The following is a 24546-nucleotide window of genomic DNA, read 5'->3' as shown; positions in this document are numbered from 1 at the left end:
AAAAAAAAAAAGTAAGAAAGAAAGATTCAACATCAGATATCTGATCACCTGGGGAAAAAAAAAAAAGTCACCAAAGGGAGGTAAGAGGGAGATACAGAAAGTATAATGCTGGGTTAGGGAAAAACAAAAACCAAGCTTCCCCACCTGTAGGAGGGATCAAATTCTTAGTTACCTATATCTGGAGTAATTTTGGAATTGAGATCGATGTTGTTGTAACCAAGAGGGGAATAAAAAAACAGGAAGTTGAAACATACAGGTTGTTTTGATACATTTGATACATACAAAAAAAATCAAGAGGAAAACATGAACAAAACCTTTCACAAACTTTATATTTTTCATCTCTTATTGTGTGTGATTGTTTTTCTAAACTTTGCCAACAGTGATCTAAAATAACTGGTTCTAACGTGAGCATCCAGACAGTGAAAGATACCACAGAACTGGGTGAGAATAATTGGAAACAATCATGCTCTGGATTTCCTTTTACATTTGTAATGCAAATATAGGAAAACATGTTTCGAATTTGTTCTACCCCATTCTTGCTTTGTCTCCTCACTGCAGTCAGGGTCAAACATACACAAGAAAAATACATGGTGCATTTCAGAATAAACTTCATCCAACACGTGTTGCAATCATTAACCTTCTTTTGTGCCTGAGTGAGCAGGCTGAATTGGTCCATTTGTACCAGAGTCCCTGTTCGCATAAGCCAGGGTTAGGATTTGGCCTTAGCCACCTAAAATTGTCCAAAAGAGAGGAAGCGAGGCACAGGCTTTCCTTGTTTTGAGCACAGCAATTCTCTTTTCTTTTGCCTTCTTAGAGACTTCCACTTCATGGAAATGCAAATTAATCTACACAGACGGGTTTTAGAGCTTAGTAAGCGACTTGATGAAGAGCAATGGGAAAATAGGCTGAGGTGCAGGAAAAAGCTCCTTGATACTAGGATGCATTTGGCTGGAAAAATCTGCTCCTGTGAGAAACTGCAGACAAGTCTCATCACATGGAGCATTAAAAGCTCAGGAATAGCAAATCCAGCACTGCTCCCCTGGGAAAGCCTGGAAGAAAAGTATCAGCAGGAAAGTGAGCCCAGCTGAAAGCCCGAGAAACTGCTCCTTTGCTCCCTTGTGAGGGCAGCTTCAACAGTGCCAAGAGGGCCAAAGGAAAGCTAACAGAAGTTCAGAGTATCTGAGCCCTCCTCGCACTGGTCCCCCCCGAACAGGAGGACACTTCATGACAACTGGTACTATATGACCCCACCCCAGCACATTTATGCCTTTCCAAGCCCACTCTCATATCCTTATCAGAAGCATTTTGTGGGGTTTAATTGTTCCTATTATGCCTACATTTCCCTTTTTCTCCCCACTCCCCTGGCTAATTTAGCTATAAAAAGCAGAGTACCACCATGCTCAACACAAACAAATGACCTATTGCTTGCTCCTGCTTTCTGGGCCATGATGCAACCACAGCCATTGCACTTGCAAAGGTAGCAGTACTGTATAGAAGTGGCCCTGAAACTGGTCAAGGTTTGAAATGATACTTAGGAACTACCTGAGAGCATTTGGTTGGGGACTGGCTACAGCCAGCAAAGCACTCTACAACTAGGGCTGGAATGTAACACAGCCTGGATAAATACCCACCCATGAGAAGTTGTGATAGGGACCGTATCTTGCCTCAACAAGAGAGATCTATCTTTCTGTGTGGTTTTCTCAGGTATAAACATGTACTATCTTCACTAGAAATCAAGGGAATGACTGCAAGTAGAAACTCACTTCAACTAACAAAACTGGAATTTTTAAGGTTAACATAAGCTTTTGGGGGGTTTTTTGTTTGTTTCTTTTTAAAAAATCTCTGTCCTGACTCTGATTCAAGTGCTGTTAAAACACCACCATACATTTCCTCATTCCTGTCCCTACCATTAGCATTCCTAAACATTGCGACTGAAATGAAGCTACCCTCTGCCTTCAGTTCCTGCTCTACGCTTACACATCCCAGCTGTCCATAGATACTCAAAGACAACTTGCCAGGTGTTATAATCATAAATTCCATGTTCAACATCATATTTTATGCAGACAACAAGCCTTTGGATTGATTTAGTCAAGGGATACTACCAAGCAAACAAAAAGCCAGAAAGGTCCAAGCTGAATCTCTTTCCTCCAGTAGACTATGATGGTTCCCTATCCTAGAAAGTGCTACCACTCTTTCAGCATATTGAAAAATGCCACTCATTCACTTCGGGCCCATTTCTCCTTTCATATACATTGTAAACTGTTTTACATAAATCTGCAAAACACTCCCAACTGGCATCTGCATGAGAAGAGAATAAAATCATGCCACAGAGCTGAAAATTTTTCTCTAAGGGAAATAAAATTTTCTCATTGATAACCCTTCCTTCAGATGTGTAAAAGTATCACCAAATGACATGGCTTCTTTTTTGAGGGCAGTATGTAACCCTTTCTTTCAACAGCAACAGAAGTACACAGCAGGCTTCTAGTCAAAGCCTTGCTTCCTCAGAGAAGCATGTTAAGACTCAAAATTATCTCCTTTGCAACAGCATATATATATTTAGGCATAGTATACTATTAGCCCAGCAATAAGTCCACTTTATTCAGACATTTTTTAATGCCAAAAGAAAAAGAGAAACTTCATGGTGATGAATGGCTGTAAACTCACACATCTTTGATGATCTGCAGTCTAAAATATTTAGGCATCTGATCTAGACTGAACTTCTGACCCTTATTCAAGTGTTAGTTGCCTACCTACTCATGCAATAGCTCTTTGCATGCCACCCTTAAGAAAAGGTCATTTACATGTTTTTCTTATGCAAGACACAGAGCAGACAACCTACTGTTTTTTGACATGGCTCCCTTGTGCTCTGTGATTTTATGCCATTTTTACATGGAAGTTCTTAAAATGCAGAAAACAGGAAATTTGTGCTGAGACCACTGATTTATGAACTAAAATGTCATAAATTCCTTGTTTGTTAATCATAGACAGAACATAAAATATTTCCTGTATTATATTTCTAACAATTTTTTTTTTCTTTACATGTTGCCAAGTTACTGGAAATTCAAATGTAGAGTGAAAACATTCTTGCGTGTGTGTCAAAGTTTACATTCTAGGTCAGCAATACACTCTGACTTTTGGAGTTTGTGACAAAGTAAACACATCAATGTGCCATTCAGATTGGAGACAAATTATTCATTTCATTGTAAGCCTGAGGACAGCCTGCAGACTAGAAACACAAATGTTCATAATTCTATTTGGTTGTCTCCTGACTGGTTTTGAAGTGCCAAGTCCACTGCAGAATAGCTTCCAGCCTGTGAATAAGGCAGTGATGAGTAAAATGGGTTATGTTATATGCACCAGAACTACAAAACTACTAGCCTTCTGTAACTACATCTGATTTTGCAAGTATTTTACTCTAAAAGACGTGTAATAACACATCCATGACTTTGAGCTCCCACAAAGCATTGCCTCCTGGAGCTTCATGGCTAAATATCAAATTACCCAATTCCAGAATGCAAACTGATATTCTTTATATGACAGGAAGAGCTGAGCAGTCCCGATCCACCTTGGCATGATAACCTGTGTTGATTACCCTTTCTAATGTTCTCACAGAACAGAAAGAGCAAAGCAACTCCTCCAAACAAACTGTCTTAACTTAGTTCTAAATGCTTAAGTGAAGATAACAGTGACAAAAAGTGGCTCCATAAGCATCCTCACCGAGTTGAAGTCCTCAGCATCTGACCCACTGGCAGAGCATGTACAAAGGCAATTTCTCCTGTATTGCTTTCTCCTGTATTCTCCTGTATTGCTCAGTTCTCTCTTTCCTAATCAAAACGTGAAACCAGTTCAGATATTTTGCTCCCTTCACCTTTGGTCTTCTTGGAAAGACACCCAAAAGTGTAGTGATTGCTACTGTCTTGTTTACACTTTGTTACAAAAAAAGAACGTCCCTGCAAATGGTTTTCACTTGGGCAACTGCCTAGGCATCACACAGTGAAATTAATATTGATCTATGGGTCAAAATTAATATCCATAACCTCAAGGAGAGATAGCTTCCAGTGTAATTTTACCTCTTTGACAGCCATTCAGTCGATTCTCCTGTATGGTATCAGGAAGGCAGAAGAAATTTACCTTCAAATAGGAGACTTTTAAAATCAGCTGACCTCTAGATGACTCTTTTTTGCTCAAGTTGGCGTGATGCTGTCTGTCAAAAGACCTTGCTGCCTTTTCCTTAGTATACTCCATGTAATGCTGAATGACACAGTTCCTACTGGTTTTAAAGGAAGCTTTTAGTACTGAAAGGCTATGAAAACAGCAATCCATGTAGACCTAAATTACTCTTCACTTGGACCTTGCACTGGGGACATGCTTGGGTAGAGATGCTGTACAACATATAAATATAGCTTTCCAGACCTTGTGCATGCAGGGAAAGGGAAAAGATTATAGGGGAGGACACTCAGTAGCACCATCCAGGTTTTTATCACTAGACAGTCACTTTGTAGGAGACAGGCCTGGCAAACCCAACTCACACAAAACAAGAGTGAAGTTATATATTATTGTTATTATTGAAATGTACTGGAATGTGATCACTTCCAAATAAGGCAAAATAATTTAATAAAACAATCTTATTACATGAACAGATCAGACAGAGTGAAGAAAACTGTCCCTTTACTGAATGAAAAGAGACTACGTTTCCCTATGCATTATCATCTCTGTGCACTACACAATTGGTTAGTTTACAAACCTGCTTTCTTTTCTTTGTCACAGCTGGTTTGGAATCTGAATCTTGAGGTGTTGCTGTCCTGTTACCACTTGCTTTCTCAATAGCTTCATCATCTGAAGGATCTAATGAGAAAAAAGAAGAGTTTTTGTTGCTGTTTTTCAAATCCATCCCCTACCTTTGCATTCAAAAATTGTGACAAAATCTTCAGCTGAAAGGTTGTCACAATGATACAATCTCAGGATTGGCAACAAGTACAGCTGTAACAGAATTTTTTATCAGTTCAGAACATTGGTATTTGAAATCTATTGTAAGAAAAGTCCCAGATTTCCCCTCTTCTTCACAGTATTACATCTGGCAGGCAAGATATTTCTTTATCTTTCTGGAACGCGGCACAGTGGATGCCAGCTGCAGTATCACAGGTAGAAATATCTAATCTTTCCAAAACCTCCTTTGAATTAAGCTAAGCAGTGAACAATGAAAGAAGAAGTTTTTGATAAACTACATCTCAAGTTGCATGACATCTCTCCACATTATTTCAGAACACGTAAAACATAATCTTGGATCCGTAGCACTGCGTTCACCATATATAATTACAGACCAATCTCATCAGACCCCAAAACAAGCAATAGCACTAGTACTGAAGACTAATGGCACTATGGTCCATAGGATTACTGTAAAAATACATCTTTCTTGCTAAGTTTGCTGACGCTTCTTTAGGCATAAGTTGTCTCCTCCTACTAAAACAAGTCTTGCAGATGAAGGAAGAAAAAAAATAAATCAAACCAAACACACACAAAAATGCACATAAACTCCACCCCAGCCTCCATCCAAAAGCCCCAAATGCCTTACTGACACGAAGTACCTAGAAGAGTAAAAATTACAAGATTGGTATAACAAAAATGTATGCAGACATTTTCTGCAAGTAGATTTTAATTGTGTGTCTCTTACTTCGGTAATAATTAGGCAAAGGCACCATTCCCAAAGTTTAAGCAGAATGTCCACCAGACTAAAAAAGGCTTATATTTTGAAAGAAAACTATTTAAATTAACAGGTTTCTACTCATTCTCTTTTTCATCTCTTTTATCTACAGAGAGACTTTGGGGAAAAAAAATTATCCAGAACAACAGATCCCTCTAATAGTGCTATATTAGTGCTTAAGATGTTATATTCAAACACAGAAGTTTCTGCTGGGGACTGAATTACTTCCCTGATCATTGCCAGAAGCATTAACATGCATTGAACTGAATAATTCAATTTCTGTATCTGGAATATTTCTGCCCAACAGGTACTTAGTCATTGCTGCAATCTCTTGTATTCTGAAGCTGTAAGTTCACAGCTTCAAGATTAAGTTATTTATTTTGAATAAAGAGGAATAGTAGGATTTCTTAAGCATCACCCCAAATATGGATGATGTAAGTACATCTATGCAATCACTAGCTGTGAGAAAACTGATGGCCAGAGAACATGAAAGAGAGAGAGAGAAAAAATCCAACTATGGCTGGTATTCACTAATTCCATGTTGAAATAGGTACTTATTGAAAAAAGCTAAGTGAAAGGATATGTGAAAGATATGCCAAAGAATTGAAGTGAAAGGTAAGGTAAGTAAAAGGATGTGAAGGGGAAAAAAGGAATCTTTATTCATCCCCAGATGCAACATTATGTATGATATGGCAATAAGGCAGTGGCTTTGAAAATCCTAACGTGACAGAACAGGTAAAAAAATAGGTATATATTTATGCCTGGAATGATACCATCTTGTAACTTCCACTCCGTGTCCCACTGTGAAGGCGTGAGATAAACATGTCAACGAACTTAATTCAGACCAAAACAAACGCCATGGAAGAACTGGCAGCACTTGTTTGCATCTCAACGGAGGATGAAGACATATTCCGAATTATTAATTGGGAACAAGAAAAGCCCCCACTTTCCTGATCTAGAGCAAATGCACAAATGCGTGCACCAAGTGGACACTGCAGCTCAGCTGGCCAATTTGCTTCCTTCTCTTTACAGGCACAGCCACCAAATCAGCAGCTGAATGGACTGTGGCCACACAAGTGCTAGAGCCCATGGGGGGGTGAGTGGCTGGTGGCAGTGGAAGAGCAGGGATGTCACTCCTGGCAGCCCTTTACCACAGGCTAGCTGCAACATTAAGCTGCCCCTTAAGCTGGTGCCAAGTCAACTTCAGAGGACACTAGGTGGCTGGCCATTCTGGGATCTCTTCTCAAAGGACATGAGCAAGGGATATGACAGGTCTAAATCAGGCTTACTTGTACACTAGGAAATATATGGCACTGATCTCCGTGAGTTGCCCTCATGAGCTACTTTCCCTCTCTTCTGAGGGACAAACTGAGTCCAACTGACTCTTCTGAGCTGTCATTTGGATTATGACAAGAAGAATGAGCAGCCGTCCCCAATACGACTGCCACTTTTGCTAGAACATCACTGTTACTGTCCAAAGAGTGTTCATCAGACATTGGCTGAAGGTGAAAAGTTTTCTGCGAAAGTTTATTGGACACCAGAAGTAAAAAGGAGAGAGTATTCCAAAGCCCACTTTTTTTTTTTTTTAACATTATGAATGGTGATATGGGTTTACATTATTATAAATTTATTATTAATGAAAAAAAAAAAAAATCCTTCTAGTCCTGTACAGCCTAACACATGGCAGCAGGTGAGCAGGAAAAGAAAGCAAGCTGAGGGTCTGGGAGACTAACAAATTTCTTCCTTATATTACAGCTCAAGTACCTGTGTCAATCTACTGGGTTCCTCCTTTCTGTTCTCCTGAGGATGTCCGAGTGCTCCTGCACCATATGCCTGCCCCTGCACAGCAAGAGCTCCTTCTTCCTTGGCCTATTCCTCTCCAAACTCACTGACCACTTATGTCCTCTGGCCACTCTGGAATCTCAGATATGATACTTCATTAGAAGAAGCTGAAAAATTACATCATCCAGCATACTCCTGGCAGTTTAAAAGGTGCCTTGGTAACTCAGTGTTACCACTGTGCATTACCATGTGCTTGTTTCCCTCCGTATCACCCTTCCTCTAGTAAATTTCTTGTGCTGCATTTTCGTAGGGCAGCTTCTGTGTTTTGAAAACCCATCACTGACTCCTGTCTCTTCTGACCTGACTCCAGAGATACTGGAGGAGTGACCAGCTTTTTCACATACCAGCTCCACAGCCCCGGGGTCCTGGATGCACTACATCCAGGCAGGCTGTGGAGCAATGATATATACGAAGTACATCAAAGAAATCAGAACTAATCACCTCTTTGTCCCTCTTGCTCACTGTGCTTGAGCCCCAATCACCCATTCCAGAGCGTATCTGTGCATGTCTCGCTAAATTCAATTGCTGAGCCAGCTCTTTCTCAACATATTTACTTCACGTCGGAAATAAATGAGAATTGCATAAAATAGATTCAGGGGAAGCTGCCTGTGATCTTTAAGCATTCTTTCTTAAATCCCACTTGGCATGCTCTGAAAGGCAAACAGGAGTCGTCTAAGTTTTAAATAACCTCTTCTCTTTCTTATAACTAAAAGACACACTGCTAGCAATAGCAATCTAAAACTGGACAAATGGTTTCCATGATCTGAAATAGCCTGACAAACAATGTACCACCTGTTCACTGCCCATCTGAGTTTTGGACTGCACTTTGCGATGCAACGTCCTCTACTTTCAGCAAGAAGCAAGAGAAGAGGGGAACCAATGTCCAGCCTCAGACTCAACAAACACCTGTGAAAAGAGTTCAAATTTGAGCATCTTTCTGCAGTACCAGAGTATCTTTATTTCATACAACAGCAGAACTTTTATTTGTTCCAGAAACAGCCACTCATGTTCCAATCGAGACAGCAGCCAGTTTTGAGTCGTGATTGTTTGTGACACCATGTCAGCTCCCATGATGACAGGAGTGTTTTGTTGTGGGCATCAGAGTACCACAGGCCAGACTCTGCCAACCATGCTCAAATTAAACAGTGTACTTTCCTCTGCAAATAGTTACCTTGATGTCAGCAGGGTTATTCACAAAATAAATCATAATTTGATGTGAATAAATGCAGGAGCACCCAGCTCACAGATTCCAAACATGTCTGTATCAGAGCAGCACTGCTTGCCCTGCTTTGAGGTGTCAAGCTGGCCAGGAGACTCCTCTCTGCCAGAACAGGAGAGAGCACAAATCCTTCCTTAATACTAAGTTCGCGCAAATGCAGAACCTAATTGATTAATACAACATTGACTTTGATCTCCCTTGCAGTGCAAATGAGCAGGCAGGCAGGTGCTGGTGGAATACGCTGCGGAAGGGGTGATATGTTCAGCGCAGCAATCCTCTGCATCTGTTTTCCTGCAACGTGTGGACCTTACGCAAGCACAAGCTCATCAAAGATGTCTGAACAGTCACGTAATGCTCTCGATATAGAATAATAAATGAGAATTCCACAGCTCTTCATGCTTCTTCCTTTGGTATTACATCAGCAGCATGGCACATACTAACTGGCTTTCCAGACATTAAGTATTTATATTTGATTTTATTTTGAACCACGCTGAAATGGAAAAAGCCATTTATGCTTAACACACACACACACACATATATACGAATAAGACTTTCTCATTTATGATACTGATCACTATTTAAAATCATTCAGTGCAATGGTTTCTAACTTCTTTCAAATCTAGTATTGATATACACACGTATGTCTAAGTACATTCAATATGTATATTAAATATATACATATACACCCCATATTAATACATACACGTCTGCATATTTATACACACACACATAAATAAATAAGCACACAGATATTTAGGTAATTTAACAGGTTCCTTTTAATCTTCAGCTTTAACTAATATATTCACAAAGAATGCACATTTGCTTGGTTATTTATACTAGTATTTTTAAAGGCAGACAAGACCTTAATGATATAGGAGATAATGACATGCTTTGATATGAATGCAATCTTGTTTGTACAAAATAGCTAGTACATACAAATTTGTGTTTACTAGGCTGGTTCACCATTACTGAGACTTCTGACCTTCACATGCCACTTTTCTACTCTGAAATGATTAATAAAGGAGCTATAGTGACCACAACATAAATAATTAATTCTTATAAGGACTAAGGTTGACTGAAAACCTGAAACTTTTCTAGACAGCACACCTCCAAATGCCCCCAAATAAAGAAAAAGTTACAACTGAAAAGGAACAGAAAATAATCTTAAAGTTCTTTGGAAAATGCGACTTGTGGTTTGAACCAGCCTACGACTGAAATAAAGATAAAGGAAGCTGACAGAAATGATGGCAGCTATGGGAAGTTCCTCACAGGAAGAGGGGTTGAAGAGAACAGAAGGGGTTTTTTGAGAAAGGAGGCATAGTGCTTACAACTCTTCACAATATAGGAAAAATGAACATGCAATTAAAAAGAAAGCTCAGAAGAGAAAAATATTGTTTTGCATACATACCCAAAGATAACTGAGGGAATAATTTCCACTAGTTTTTTTGTTGGGTTTTTTTTTTTCTTTTTTTAATCTGGAAGCTGATTGAGATCAGACATCTATTTGGTATCCAAAAGACCCCCAGTGACACAGGCCAGTACAGGACAAGTTCATTTCTTACCGTTAAGCTAATCTCTGCGATGGAATTTGGAGAAAACCTGTCTTGCGTGTCCACGAGGGAGACTCCCTCAACTTTTATTTGACATATCTGGCACTGCCCAGAGTCAGAGACACACTCCTGGTCAGAAGATTCTCTGGGTCTGAACAGAAATCCTTGCTTTCTCCCTTATGGCCCCATCAGGGCTACACATCAGTACTTAACTAGAATTACTTGCATGAAAACAAAGTCTGTACGCAATTTATTATTGTTCCCCCCTCCCCACTTCCCCCTCCCCTGACTTCCATCTTCCTCTGACTGTTCTAAAATTGCCTCATATCTGAAAACAGACTTTAAATAAAGCCTGTGTTTTCTGATTTTTAACAAAAAGCCCTGTACACTGTGGAAATAGGTTTTGTATTTGTTATGCTCTCTTTCTAGTTTCAGATACGTTACAGGAATGTATGTGCTTGTCATTACTCTGTAGGTGGGCATAGTTCATTCAATTTGGGTGTGCTATGATGGATTAATTTCAGGCTGCTTTGCAGGCTATGTTTTTATTTATTAGTTGATTAAACAGTACTGATCTGTGTTCATCCTTGCTCAGTTGAGAGGCCTCCTCTTGCCACCACAGTTATGCTGATCACAGTAACCGGGCTAAAAATGGTGATGACAGTATTTTAACATACCACTACGGTATCACTCCTCAAGGCAGCAGGAAACATGAAGCTCTGGCAGGTCCTGCTGTGCTGCCCACCAGTATCCAAAGGAACAGATGAGGTCTTTTAAATAAACCAGGCCTGGCTGGGGGGCTGATTAACTAAGAAAAAAGGTTTAACATTTTAAATATTTTAAAGCATTCCAAGCTCAGCTACTTCCCTGGCAAAAGGAAAGGGATAGAGAGACAAGGAGAGGCCGTCAGACGGGATGGAAAGGTGCCGCGTAGCAGTGGGAGAAGCAGGTATGAAAGCCAGCGGTGTGCAGCGGCAATAGGCAAGCAGCAGCTCAAACTGCCTCCTGGACAGATCCCAAATTACTCATCCGTGTGTCACCAGCACTGCTAATCCAGAAAGGAGGATCTCTTTCATGTCTACCACGACAATCCTCTCCAAGTTCCCTCTCTGTAGGCAATGGACAGCTTTGAATTTTCCTGTTGAGAAGCCTAATAATAGCTCAGATACCCTGGAGCCCAAGGTGTAAAGCCAACTGGCCAAGCAATAGCTGTGAAGCTCTTCTGGGGACCTCCAGACCAGCCACGTGGAATGGTTAAGAATGCAAATTTTATTATTAATGTGGTTCTTCAGACCAGTTGCTGGCTATTTACCATGACAATACTTTAGAAAGTGCTAGTAAATTAGATAAAATGTTAGTTACAAAACTAATCTGGCCTTGGGGAAGATCACCACACAACCATTGCATCAAAAATAGCTACAACAGTGTCAGTACCCTCTTAATTTCTCACACTGCTCTGACTAGATTAGAATGGGTCCACTGGCATCCCCAGAAAGATAAATAATTCTCCCCATCATGGGCACATATCATCTGCAGTGTTACAACTGAGAAATCCAGATGACAGATTACAGAAAAAAAAAAAAATCATTCCCTTACCTCCCTTGAATAAGGACTAGCTAAATCATTTTAAACAGTAGAGTAGAACAAAATTTAGTCTAAAAATCAGTAAGAGAACACATATACGGACAGGAAATGAAAAATGACTATTTAATTGCATCAAAAGACATAATAATACAGCTCAGTGGAAATCTTTGATGCAAGGAAGAATGACAACATGGCTAAGCAGTGTGCCACTTCAAAAATTAATGAAGATCTTTCCCTTTTTTTTTTTTCATTATAGCTTTTGCAACTCCAGTTTCAAAACACTGATGAAGTTTTCACACTTTTCTCACCAGGGTCATGAATCAAATAAAGTGCCTTCACTCATAAGGCCTTAAAATACTTGGGTACTTTGACCATTTGGAACTAAAGAGGAAAAACTGTGAATGAACTGGTATCTGTTAGTGTTACTAGGAAGTCAAAAGTTGCACATAAAGCTCTGTTGCAGGTGACTACCAGTTAATTACCATTCCTTCATTGACTTTCCCTGTCAGCCTACTGCAGCAGAGAACAGAGCTGCCTCCCTGCCTGGGCTGAGATAATCTCCATGGTAATTACATGTGGTGCCAGTGCTCCATCATCCCAAACCAGCCACGGTCCCCCAAGGTCTGGGCATTGTTTTCCCTTCCCATCTCTATGAACTAAGGACTCCTTTCCCCAAACAGGCCTATTCCAGCACAACAGTAAGCTTCTGTATCTGCGAGGATGCCTTGAACCACAGACTCTACCTGCCAAGGTACTTTAAAAAAGGTATTTTAAAGTGTACTTGTGGGGCATACCTGAAGGGCATATAATATGAGACTGAGCAGAAACAGAGTCCTATTAAAGAATCAAAAGTGCTTCAATTTTGTCCCATTAGGTAACATTCAGATGGTATAAGCTCCTTCCCACTCCATCCAGCCTAAGCCTGTGCCAAGCCAGAGTTTCTTGCAAACAGTCTGTAGGAATTTCCTTAATAGTTTCTAAGTATCAGCAATAGCTTGTACTACAAAGACAACATTCTTCCAAAAATGTAAACCCCTTCCCTAGGCAGTTCAGAAGGCACATCTACCACAAACAATTTTTTTTTCCCAATATATCTGGTGACAGAATATTCAGTTTAGGTTCCTCTTTCTTACATTGAATGGCAATTTAAATTAAAATCACTGCCAGTTCAGACAAAAAAGAACAGGTCTTAATGGAATAATATCAAATTAATTTTCACTATGCTCCAATATGATAATTTTTTAGCACACAGACATAACTATGTGCCATGCAAAAAATCTCCCACAGAGCATTTGTAACAACTACGCCTCCTTTCTCCCTTATTTTTAACACTTTCTCTTTAATATTCATAATGGATACTTCCAAGCTTGTTTTTGACACAACTTGACTTGCTGACTGGGAGTGACCCAGAAGACAAAATAAAGGGCATATTGGAGAATAAGACCAGAGGAAATCCTCTGGTGTACACATGTAAGCACAGAACAATAAACATGATCAATGTTAGGCCCAGCTTGTAGTATAGCTACAACCCAGCCCTATTCATAATTTGACTTTTTCATTTTTATATACTGCCTTATAAGACAAAAACATGTCAGAAAAATCACAGAAAGTGACTGATCAGATGTAAAAGTAGTAGGCCACCCTCCTTCTAATAAAAATAACTTTTTCTCCTGCAAGACAAGGGTTGAATTTGACATCCTGTTGCTGCCTCGCACAAGGAATAACAGCATCACCAAGGTAAAAACGGAGAACTCAATATTCATTTAGTCACTGTAGTTTTAAAACCCATGGTAAGCAAAGGGCAAACACAAAGATCTGACATGTTAGGAATATGACAGGCCCTTTTATTGTTTGTGATCCAACTTAATTTCTTCATTACGGGCCTGCCAAACAAGAGCAAACAGAGCCTGAAGATACAATAATACATCAGCACAGAGTGCAAATCAGTTCTGTTGTTTGCTCTAGTACCCTTCGCCAATGACACGAGGGAAGGCTCAGATGACACCTACAAGTTGCTGCAGTCTCCTCATTTCTCTTTCTTTTCTTCTCTCAAAAACTATCCTTTATGCTGAAACTTCCAATAATCTTCTTAAATCTCCAAATTCAGTTTAAAAGCATATTTCTAGAGAGATGGGGAGGTGGGAGACAGTTTTGTTTGTAAGTAGCACAGGTTTTGGCTGTTTACAAATCTACTGGGTGAAGGTTATAAAATTAAATACTTAACCTTGTAAAAAGGGCTTCTCTTCTTTACAGATGCCAGGCATTATGTACCCTACAGTCACTTTAGAAACCACTCAAAAGGATGCCAGCAATACCGTGCAACAGTTTATGCTAATAAGAGAACACTCTATCCAACTCTGAAAAGCAGAGTAATGGGGCAAGCCAGGATACAGTTGACCACATTGGAAACTGGCCAAGCCATTATGGTTCACATATCTCACCTTGTGAAATGTTCCATGGGATCTTTAAACAACTACAAGAGCCTAGGAATTTTGGGTTAATAAAAAAAAAAAATCAGTTCACAAATACTAGTTACAGAATGTATGACTGGACGAGGGGCAACCCCACAAGGCTGGCTTGAAAGAAGTACCAATCCCAACAGAGGCATCTGAGAGAGGAAGCGGCCTGGGCTCTGGAAAAGCTAGATCCAGATCATTCCAGAGGAAACGCTACCAAAGAAGGCTGGGTAGTCAAAGAGAAAAACTGTCTACAAAGAAGCAGAAAGACTGTCCAGCATCATAAGGAAAACACAAGTTATGAGCCCAGGAAAAGCTAGGCACAAACTAGGGCCCAACTCCCTACTACATTTCCCTCTTGGTGGTATGGACAGGAAACTCATGCAAAAGCCATGCTAAAGAAAACTTGAGTGTATACAGCTGTCCCATATTGACGAACTCATACAACCACTCTTAAAACATTTTCCCCTCCTTTCAGGAAGTTCACATTACTGGGGTTGGTCAGGCAACATTTACAGCCCTGTACACACGAACAGTACTGCTCTATAAAAGCCTCCCCAAAGATTAACACTCCCTCCCCAAAGCCAACCAACATATTATTTATATAAGCAAGAAATCACTCTTCCTCCACAATATTCATATAGGAGAAGTGCATGTCACAGTTCCTGGCAAAGTATGACTATTCCTGTGCTTTAGGACCCACCGAGCACTCTGATTCCTTCTTTTTCTAAGAACTACAATCTATCATGTATGGAAGCTGCTCCAGCTGTTTGCTGCAGAAGGTGAAGAGTACTAACTCATGCTGGGGAGCAGTACATATTCCCCCCCTTATCCTCATCTCCTTCACACTCTAAATGAGGGAATCTGTGGCAATTTCAATATCCCAATGCTGGAGAGGCAGAAATGGCAGTGGCACTGCGGAGCTGGAATTGGTAGGGTTGATCTGGATCGCATCAGGGTACCACCCTGGAGCACAGATAGCACGATGCTGTTCGTGTTTAATGATGTCAGCATCCCATACATTTAGAATTTCACTACTTACACAGTGTTAGTATATCACTCAACATATGTCTATCTGAAGGCAGACTCGTTCCTTTTTCAGGTCCTCTCTTTAAATACCAGCATCCTTCATTTGTTATAATATTCACTCCTAACAAACACTTATTCTTGTTAATGGGGAAGAAATAGGTAAATCGCGAGGAAAGAGGAACTTGGATAAATCCATAAAACTCCTTAATGGGTGGGCTCTAGCCTAGGTCTGTCTATGAGCAAGTTTTGCCCAGGAATGTAGTATGGTCCCAGATGTGATGTCTCCCTTAACACTGCAGGAGATTCATATTTTCTACTGTACTCCCCCTATCTTGGGAAGCAGCTGTGGCTTACAGCTGTAGTTTTTGTTTGAAGGTAACACACAGAGTCTGGCTGACCCTGTGGACTTAAAGCCAATAGATCATGATAAAATTACACAGTGGAACTTGTCAAAAATAGTAGGCTTCAATTAAAAAAATATATAGCACACTTTGTAAAAACTTAGTGACCAAAATTATTGTTCATAGATACACATTGCTACTTTACTGATGACTGGTATAATTCAGACCTTTTTGGCTCACAAATATTTTGCAGACATATACATCTACAGTATAAGGTTATCGCAGTCCTGATGTTCTCTCAGGTTTTCTCTGAATATTGAAAATTGCATGCATGCATATAATGTAGCATACACTTAGATATATGTCACCACCAACAAATATATCCCACTGAAGAACAATACTGCAAACAATCTTTTATCCCAACTCTGCTCCATGTCTTAAACACAGAACGTGAGAGCAGACATTTTGAGTTGCTCAGATTTCTGCAGCTTTATTTATTCAGAAGCCTTCATATGACATAGCAGTATCAGGTCCCTGTTTGACAGAGTATCAGGTTGACTCCTATCAAGTTAAACTCTCCTTCAGGTTAAGAACAAAATACCCTGACATGTTGCCACATAGAGTTTAGAGTGGCAAATTCCCTGGATTATAAAGCATCTGTTGAAAAGCAGTTCCCTATCTAAGGCGCAAGGGTTATGTTTCTATGCCTCTTATTCTCTTGCTTCCTCCTCTGCATATACTACACATTTCTCTGCAGTTTTGCCTCTGATATTGCAGTCTGTACTGCCCTTTCAAGCTACCCTAGCATCTCAAATTTATACGGTACCAGAATATACATTTGTGGATTTAACTCACTTTTCCAAAAAGTATTACTATAAGAGCAAGTGAAAGGAAGGATCATTTCTTATAGACAGAAGCTTTTAGGGAAATACTACACACTCTGCTGCGTTAAGGTTTTTGAGAGTAGGAAAGGCGACAGGCTTTTCATATATGTCGGTGCTCTCTATTTAAGACTAGCAATTACAATGCAATCTCTCATCGGTACAGGTCTTTTGTGAACTGGCATGCAGCTCATTTGTCTAAATGATCAAATAAAGCACATTATGACTCCATCAGTTGCAACTGCCGTAAAAATAGAGCTCATACCTACATTCATTTGCTGCAAGCAGTTGGTTGATTGCTTTTCTGTCCTTTTACGTTGCAGTCCTGTTCCCTTAGATCTTCTCTTTGTAGAGAGTGACATGCTGGGAGGTCAGTTTTCTGACAAGGTCATCTGCCTTCAGAGTATGAAGAGAACTGCATGGAAAGTGGGTTGGGCTATATTTAGTTTGGTCCAACTCTGTGCCAAGGTCCCCCCGCTGTCTCTCTCTTGCAGCACCGTCTCAGGTCTATTCTTGCAGATTCTCAGCCCACAGAACATACGAGGAGAAGAAAGTCGCTCTGAGCTACTACTGGATCGAGGTTTTTGCAATTTGCTAAAAACAAGTGGATCAGGAGCTCAGATGAGGACTCCTTAAATCCCTCACTCTTCCAGTATTTATTTTTCTCTGTTCAAGTGGATTTGCCCTTTCCAAGTGAGTAAGGAGAGGAAACTGCCTGGGATACAGCAAAAAAGAGTCTCCCGAGCTAAGGTAAGCTTGCTTCATTTTTGTATTGTCATCATAATTAGAGAGCAGTTGATGATGACCTGGACCAGATATTCTGTTTCTGCTAGACCAATTCTGCATGTCAGCATTAAGGTTTTTTTGGATAATGAAATTCTCAATTTCGAAACATCAATTTTCATTTATCACTGTCTAAAGAAAATGGGAAAATAAAAGGATATCAGCATTTGCAATAGAATATACATTATCTGATTTTACCTGTTTAAATCAATGTAAAAAGCACACAGCCATGCCAATAGACTATATAATTCTGAAAGTCAGAGAAAAACAGACGTGTGACTATATGCATGATGATTGCATATATAGGCATGCATTTAGATGTGGTGAGTGATGTTTTATCCACATCATTTTGTACAATATGAGAAAGTATAGCTTCAGGTTTGCAATACAGGGCTTGCTGTAAATAGCACAGATATAAAAAAAATTAATAAATTAATAGATGAACACATGCTGAAATCCCTTTACAGCTCCAAAGAAGTTGCTCGGCTTCAACCAGAGTACAAGTAGGATTAAAGATCATATTGAATTCGGTCTCCTTTCCACTGTATGCTTTACACTGGTCCTGCATTGCTTCTCCTTTTAAAAACACATATGGCTGAACAGTTTTCCTCAGCACCATTTTAAACTGTTGTGATTCCTAAGGGGAAAAAACCCTGGACAGAGTACAGCACTGCATGCCTGTCTGTAAGGAGATCCTAACACACTTCAGGTCACATGGACATGATGATACTGTGGTGTGGACAACAACATGAGGAGATTGTTATCATGTAAAGACACTCCGGAGCCATGGATTTAGCACTGGCACACACACACGCTCTCTAATGCAACATGACCATAGCAAACACACAGGAATGGTAACCTGAAGAAGTAGGGTAGAAAGATCCACTTTACCCAAAGGTCCAAACACCGATGCGACAGCATCAAAAAGTTCTTTGTAACATAAACACTATGTAAAAGTCTTAGCAGAAACATCTGAAGAAAGGCAGATGGGTTCTAGATTAATAGTAAGCAAAGGGCAAGAGAGGTCACTAAGTCACTGGGAGTTCATCTAAGCCACGACGACTGGGTGAATTCCTACACTTATTTCAGGTCGTCTTTTCTTAATATATCTGCTGGTTAAACAATGCCATGCATCAGGCTGAAAAAGTAAAATACAAGGTGGCAAAAGTCTTACCTGCTGAAGAAACTTCTGATTTTGGTTACTCTCCACTCTGTATAGGATCATCTCATTGTCCTTTGCTTCTGATTATTGCTTAGTAATTTATGCTTAGAGTCTTGAGTGTTATTTGGAGAACGTAATAAACACCATCCATTTCACACAAAATACCTTTCTAGCAGTCCTAAGTCTCTTTAACAAATGGTAATTAGGGTAGCATGCCATGCAGCCAACTCAGGCTGTGTGGCATGTGATAATTCAGATTCATCCAGAAGGTTTGTATTGCAAGAACTCAAAGGAGAGGCTGTTACGGGAGGGTTACTGAAGTATTGCAAATGCATTCATCAAGTTCATCAGCAAGTAAGAGGCTTTACAGTATAAAAGCAACTAGTGCAGCCTAAGGTTGGCAACAACCTTTTATAAACAGGTTATAAACAGTGCATATGTTGTTATACACTGATAGAAAAGAGGACAAATACATCTTTAGAAATTATTAAATGTTCAGGTTTTGCCTCAAGTTATTGCTTAATGAATCAACTTAGTTTTTGTGACACTTTGTGGCACCAATTCTCTGTTTGTGTGTGGGAAAATGTTATTTCCCCATCAATGTTAGAGACATTGGGGTGTAGGGGGTGGCTTAAAAAAAAGCAGTACGGATGTGACTGTAGCTCACTAACACAGCATTCACAAAGACCCCCCTGTCAGAGGGGCAGGAGCGCTGCTGCATCCCAGTGGCAGCCAAGAACTGGCTTGTTTTGAAGGGAGGGTCATCACACCTTCACCACAGGAGCTGAGCCTAAAAGGCCTCTGTCACCCAAACTGGTGGGAGGTTTGTTGGCATACAGATGAGAGGATGACAGCAATGGCAAACAGCAGTTATCACTTTGACGATAAATATGAGCACGGCATTACTGGAAGAAGTTAGAAAGAGGCACATCTGAGTGAACAGGCCTCATGTCCTAATGCAGCCAAACCTCAGTCTGCTTCTAACCTCTTCCTGGTTGCAGCCGATCCTGCTTGGTAGGATCCTCCTCTTCCTATTCTCTCCTCTCTGTTCTACAATTCCAGCATCAGAATGAGCTAGCTTCATCTTGCTAAGGTATGACCTCCAATGGGCATGATGTGCCCATCCTAGTGGAGACCACCAAGGAAGGGGGGAAAAAAAAAGGGGGGGGGGGATTTTTTCCTCCTCTAGTGCAGGAAAGAAAGACTGAAACCCTTTGCTTCTATTTGGGCTTAGATGGTGCTGAAATCTACCTTCCTCACTGGGGCTGGAGGGCATGACTATATGCGTTGATTGACATATCCAAGGTTGAGGAGGAGGAGGAGGAAGAGGAGACTTGGCTGATGATATATGCTGCCAGCTGGCCAGGCAAAGTTCCAAGGGGACATTCACAAACTCCTGGCTCCGGCACTGTCACCCTCAGCTGACAGGTGTAAGCAGGGTCAGAGCCAGATGGCTAAATCCAAACAGCGCCAGGGAGATGAGTAAGTCCCACCAGTAGTCAGATCCCTACTACTGCTCGCTGTATTTATGTTGCTGCTTGGGGGCTTTCTCCTGGTACAACCAAACAACAAACGATGCTGGGATTTTCCTCCCTCCCTGCCAAACTGAACTGACAGGAACAAGCTGGGGTTTTGAGGGGAGTCAAAGCACACCTCAACTCATCCTGAAACAAGTACCTTTCGCAAGAGGCCCTGTCAGACACTACAGCATCATTGGCACACGGCTCTCTAGTCAGTCAGCAGGACCCAGGACTCGCCTCCACCCACCACCATCATTGCATAGCTGGTGCATCATTGCATAGCATCCAGGCAGGGGTACCCAAAAGGGGATGGAAGAATGTGAGAAGGGTAAAGGTGGCACCTAGAGAGTCAGTCCGAGAGTACTTGGGTACAGTTCTCTGTGTGTAAGCCTGCATGAGGAGGGAGCGCAATATTTGGTATGAAAACAAGTTGCTACAGGTGCTGAAGCAGCTCTACCTCAACACCTGCACAGACATTCTCCTTCAAAACCTTTCGTGACTATTGCCATGACTCCTGAATATACTTTCCAGGAAGGGACAGAGGATGATGTGCCAATGCATGCTGTATTAGAAAGAAAGACGCTTATAGGCACAGAAAAAACACAACACTATAGTTAAGCAAACAGTTAATTAAATAATTGTAGTCATTCTGTTAAAGAATATTTTCCCTTTAGACTTACATGTAACAGGGAAGGGGAAGGAAACCAAAGTTCATACTCGCAACAAGCCATATAGCCCCGAGCTTTGTCTGACCTGCTTTCACAAATCCATCTCTCAAAAACAGGAGGAAAAAAACCCAACAGAACTTTTCCGTAGGGTCTCCTGCTGCATTATGCTCTCTGTGCACCAAAGGTATAGCGATATCTTGTTGCAGAGAACAGTCTGCTCTGAGGTGAGGAATAGCCTCAGCATTCTGCATTTTCTTTCAGTCTGATACAGTGCTGGGACTAATGGAAAGATCTCCAATACTGGTTTTCACATTTTGCATTAGAGAATATTACTTTTAACCATGGCAAATTCACTCTTGTCTACCCAAAGCACAATAAAGCTTCATGCTCACATCTAAGCAGAACAAGGCACAGAAAAAAAATTCACTTGAAGATCTGGGTACTCTACAGGCCTGCACTACCAAACTGCTTTGCAGCTGCAATTGCCACCTCCAAACTGGTGAAAACTGCAGGCAGACCACTGTCTGCTACACTCAGTGCCTTGTTTCTTGCCCAGACATCTTTGTGGTCCCACTCAGTACAGTTTTATGGGTCTCAGCCCTTACTTCAGTGGTTATTCAGGATTGGTACACAATCCATTCATGTTGGATAAGGTTTGCTGTGCACAGCCTTCACATAAAAACAAGAACCTGGGGTCTTCTTAGTGCAGGGGAAGGGGAGGCAGAAGGAACAGCCTCACCTGACCTCAGACATTGACCATGAGTGCAACTGAGGACATGACTGATGCAGCCTGCTTTCCCCCAGTCACATCTGCATCTCTGTCTTGCACTCATACAAATGCACATACATATGTACACAGCTGTGTCCAGACAAATGACAAAGTTGCAGGGGGTGGAGACCCACTCTCTATCCATTAAAAGCAAAACAGTATTTTAGGCTAAGACGAAGCATCTCCTTTGAAAAATGCTTTTATTTTATATGGACTTTCAGTTTGGCTAGATGAAAGAGAGAACTATGACAGCTTTGCCTAAAAATTATGAGAATGAAACTAAACAACTGAAAGCAGTTTACCTGGAATGTTATAAAACAGTGTGCAGGGGTATGAGACAGCATGTATATACCCAGAGCAGCGGTGGTTATCTATACTTGAAAATATGCTTTCAGAAGTATTTAAAAATTGAGGACATACAGCTGGCCGCCTGCACGGATTGTTTTCTCATTTTCATAGAGCTGTTCTCAACTCCAAGATCAGTGACAGCTACAGAAGTAAGCTGAAAACAGAGTGCTCCAGTGGGGCACACGTTTCTTACGGCAGTAATGGAGGTACACAGCATGCTCACAGAAAGACCTTTGCTCTCTCAGGGGAGCTCAGCAGGAGCTGGGAGCCTGGGACAGCACCAGCACAGCAACGGCTGTGTTTTGCTGAAGCGGTTTCTCTATGAATGGTGCATGCACGGCTTTCTGCTGCTCTGTGACATTTGCTAAGGAAAAGGATTATATGCAAGGCTAATTGTATCAGCACATTTCATTTGAAGATGAAGGTGGCTAACTTTAAAACAATTCCCAATGAAGATCCCACCTATACAATGTGGCATAGTCATGCAGGGAAAAAGAGTTAAAACTGGGATTATACAAAACTAACACAAATTTCTTATCCTCCATTATGTAAGCCTAAATTCTTTCAATTGCAGCAAATTCACAATGATCACTACTGGGGCTAAAACGCCACAGAAAGTAATCAAAAAACACTGAATTCTTTTGTCTCAAACATCAGAGAGTAAAAGTGCATATGCACTGCTGCAAAACTGTAAATTACAATTTTACATAAAATGAAATTTGGACTAATCATACTCCTGTTAAAATAAAACCTTGTATGTGAACTTTTCCATTTTTCACTCATAACCAGCTATTTAGTACACCAATCTGTTCCTCAGGCATTCACTTGAACAGGAGAACAGTGTCCAAATCTCTAGCATATAAATAACATTAAAAAACCCCAGTATTTACAACACAGTTGTATTTAGCACAGTACTCATGCAATTTTCTTAACCACTAATAATATTGCAGAAGAATATAAGAGCAAAGGATGAAAAGAATGTAAAATAATCCCCAAATGAATGACAAATGTTTTAGATACTCTCCCTAAAGAGACAATTTAAAAGTCATGTGCAAAATACAGTGAAAAATAGGCATTTTACATCAACTCGTCTGTCTTTAAGAACACTCAATTTAAATAGAAAATGAGTGGCAGCCATTCTTCCTGTTACTATGTTTTATTCTGCTAACATAACGGTTAGAGATGTCATCCAATACAACTTGATGTGTACTATTGTTTGTCTACTCACACAATACCTGCCTAAAAGAGTGGGAAGGCAAGGAAATCCCGCTTGGGAAGAAAGTGGGGCAGTACAGGACAAGCTTGTCAGTACACAAGAAAAAGGAAGGGTAGAGATGATGCACCAGGACTCGTGTGCTTGAGCACATGCTGTTGCTGTGCAGTTTGTCTCGCGCAACCAAGCCAACGGGCTGCATGTTCCTCACTGTACCTTCACCTGCTGACCAGCACCAGCCCACTTAGAAGGTGAGACAGCTCAGGTTGCGATGGAGTTTCTTGATATAGGTAAGTAGACACTAAGAGATTGAAACTGTGTGACCTCTCAACTCCTTTGCAACAGGAAACGTGAGACTCCTGAAGGGGGAAAAACAGAGCATTCGCTCCCCCTCACACCAACTTTCATCCAACCTCCAGCTGTCTGAGCTGGACAACATGTAGTCTAATTATAGGTTTCTTGAGTCTTCCAAGAGATTGTCCCCTTACGTGGGCAAAGAATCTCACTAATCTCTTTCAGAGCACAGATCGTCCTCCATTTTAGACTCTTCTTCTGCCCTATCACAAGTGTGCAAGGTGGGTTCCCCACCAAGTTTGCTCCTTGCCAGTGAAACAAAAGGAAGAAATGCCACGTTTCATCAAGCAATGCAGGGTATGGAGTGACCACTGGAGAAGGCACAGCTTGCTTCTTCTCTACTGTCCTTTCCTGTGACATGTCACTTAAAAAGAGCTGTTAACACTGAAGATGTTTTTATTATTAAAAGTGCAAAGCTACGGTATGTACTGAGCAGTTTCATACTTTACCATTGTTGAGGATGTACTACATACATGAGTTGATATGCTGTTTTCTTTGCACTTTGTGTACATACCCACTACACATGGTCAGAGGAAGGAATCCTAGAGGATTTATTTGGATGGAAGTCAGGTGCATCTTTATGCTTTGTTGTATTAAAGAGCTTGGGAGTACACATTTCTACATCTGAAAGGGATTGCTTAGCCTTTAGCAAATCACTAGCACTTCTTCCATCTCAGTTTATCTTACTGCAAAAAACAAGATGCAGAAATTTCCCTTAATGGGGTGTTTTAGAGCCTAAACAACATAAGGAAAGTGCTATGGGATTCTTGAAGAAAGTGCTATAGTAGAATAAAATAATAGTTGTTTATTATATTCAGACAGAAAGGACATGAAGACCCTTTCCTTACCCCTTGAAAAAACATCAGTGTTTTTAGAAATATTTTTGAGAATCCAAACCAGTTGCATTCAGATCATTAAGATGAAAAACAAACTTGGGGCTCACTCTGTCAGAGAGACACAGCTCAGTGGGATCCCTTTTAACTTGGAGTTACAATTCTCCAGTCTCAGTACTGACAGCCACAATCACAGGCTTCTTTGTCATGTCTTTGCTATTCAGCAGCTTCTGGGAGAGTGTCCTGACATGAAACAAGAGAATGATAAGGGCTAGCCCTATCCAAAGGGTTTC

At 40.7% G+C, this 24546-nt stretch overlaps 1 protein-coding gene across 5 annotated transcripts in view; it reads right to left on the bottom strand.

Moving 5' to 3' along the window:
- The window catches only part of CMSS1 (cms1 ribosomal small subunit homolog), a 244276-nt gene that overhangs the window by 14923 nt on the left and 204807 nt on the right, over positions 1-24546 (bottom strand). For 4 of the 5 annotated variants that reach the window (XM_052793850.1, XM_052793846.1, XM_052793849.1 and 1 more), the window contains one exon: positions 4745-4845. In XM_052793850.1, coding sequence (XP_052649810.1) covers positions 4745-4845 — 101 coding nt within the window. Of the gene's footprint in view, positions 1-4744; positions 4846-16868; positions 17102-24546 lie in introns of those variants that run through there. The other variant, XM_052793847.1, reaches the window with a different exon arrangement.

The sequence above is a fragment of the Harpia harpyja genome, chromosome 8, assembly GCF_026419915.1.
Source record: "Harpia harpyja isolate bHarHar1 chromosome 8, bHarHar1 primary haplotype, whole genome shotgun sequence".
In the NCBI taxonomy this organism is placed as follows: domain Eukaryota; kingdom Metazoa; phylum Chordata; class Aves; order Accipitriformes; family Accipitridae; genus Harpia; species Harpia harpyja.
Note: the sequence above shows the minus strand (reverse complement) of the source record. Positions and strands in the feature narration are given on the sequence as shown.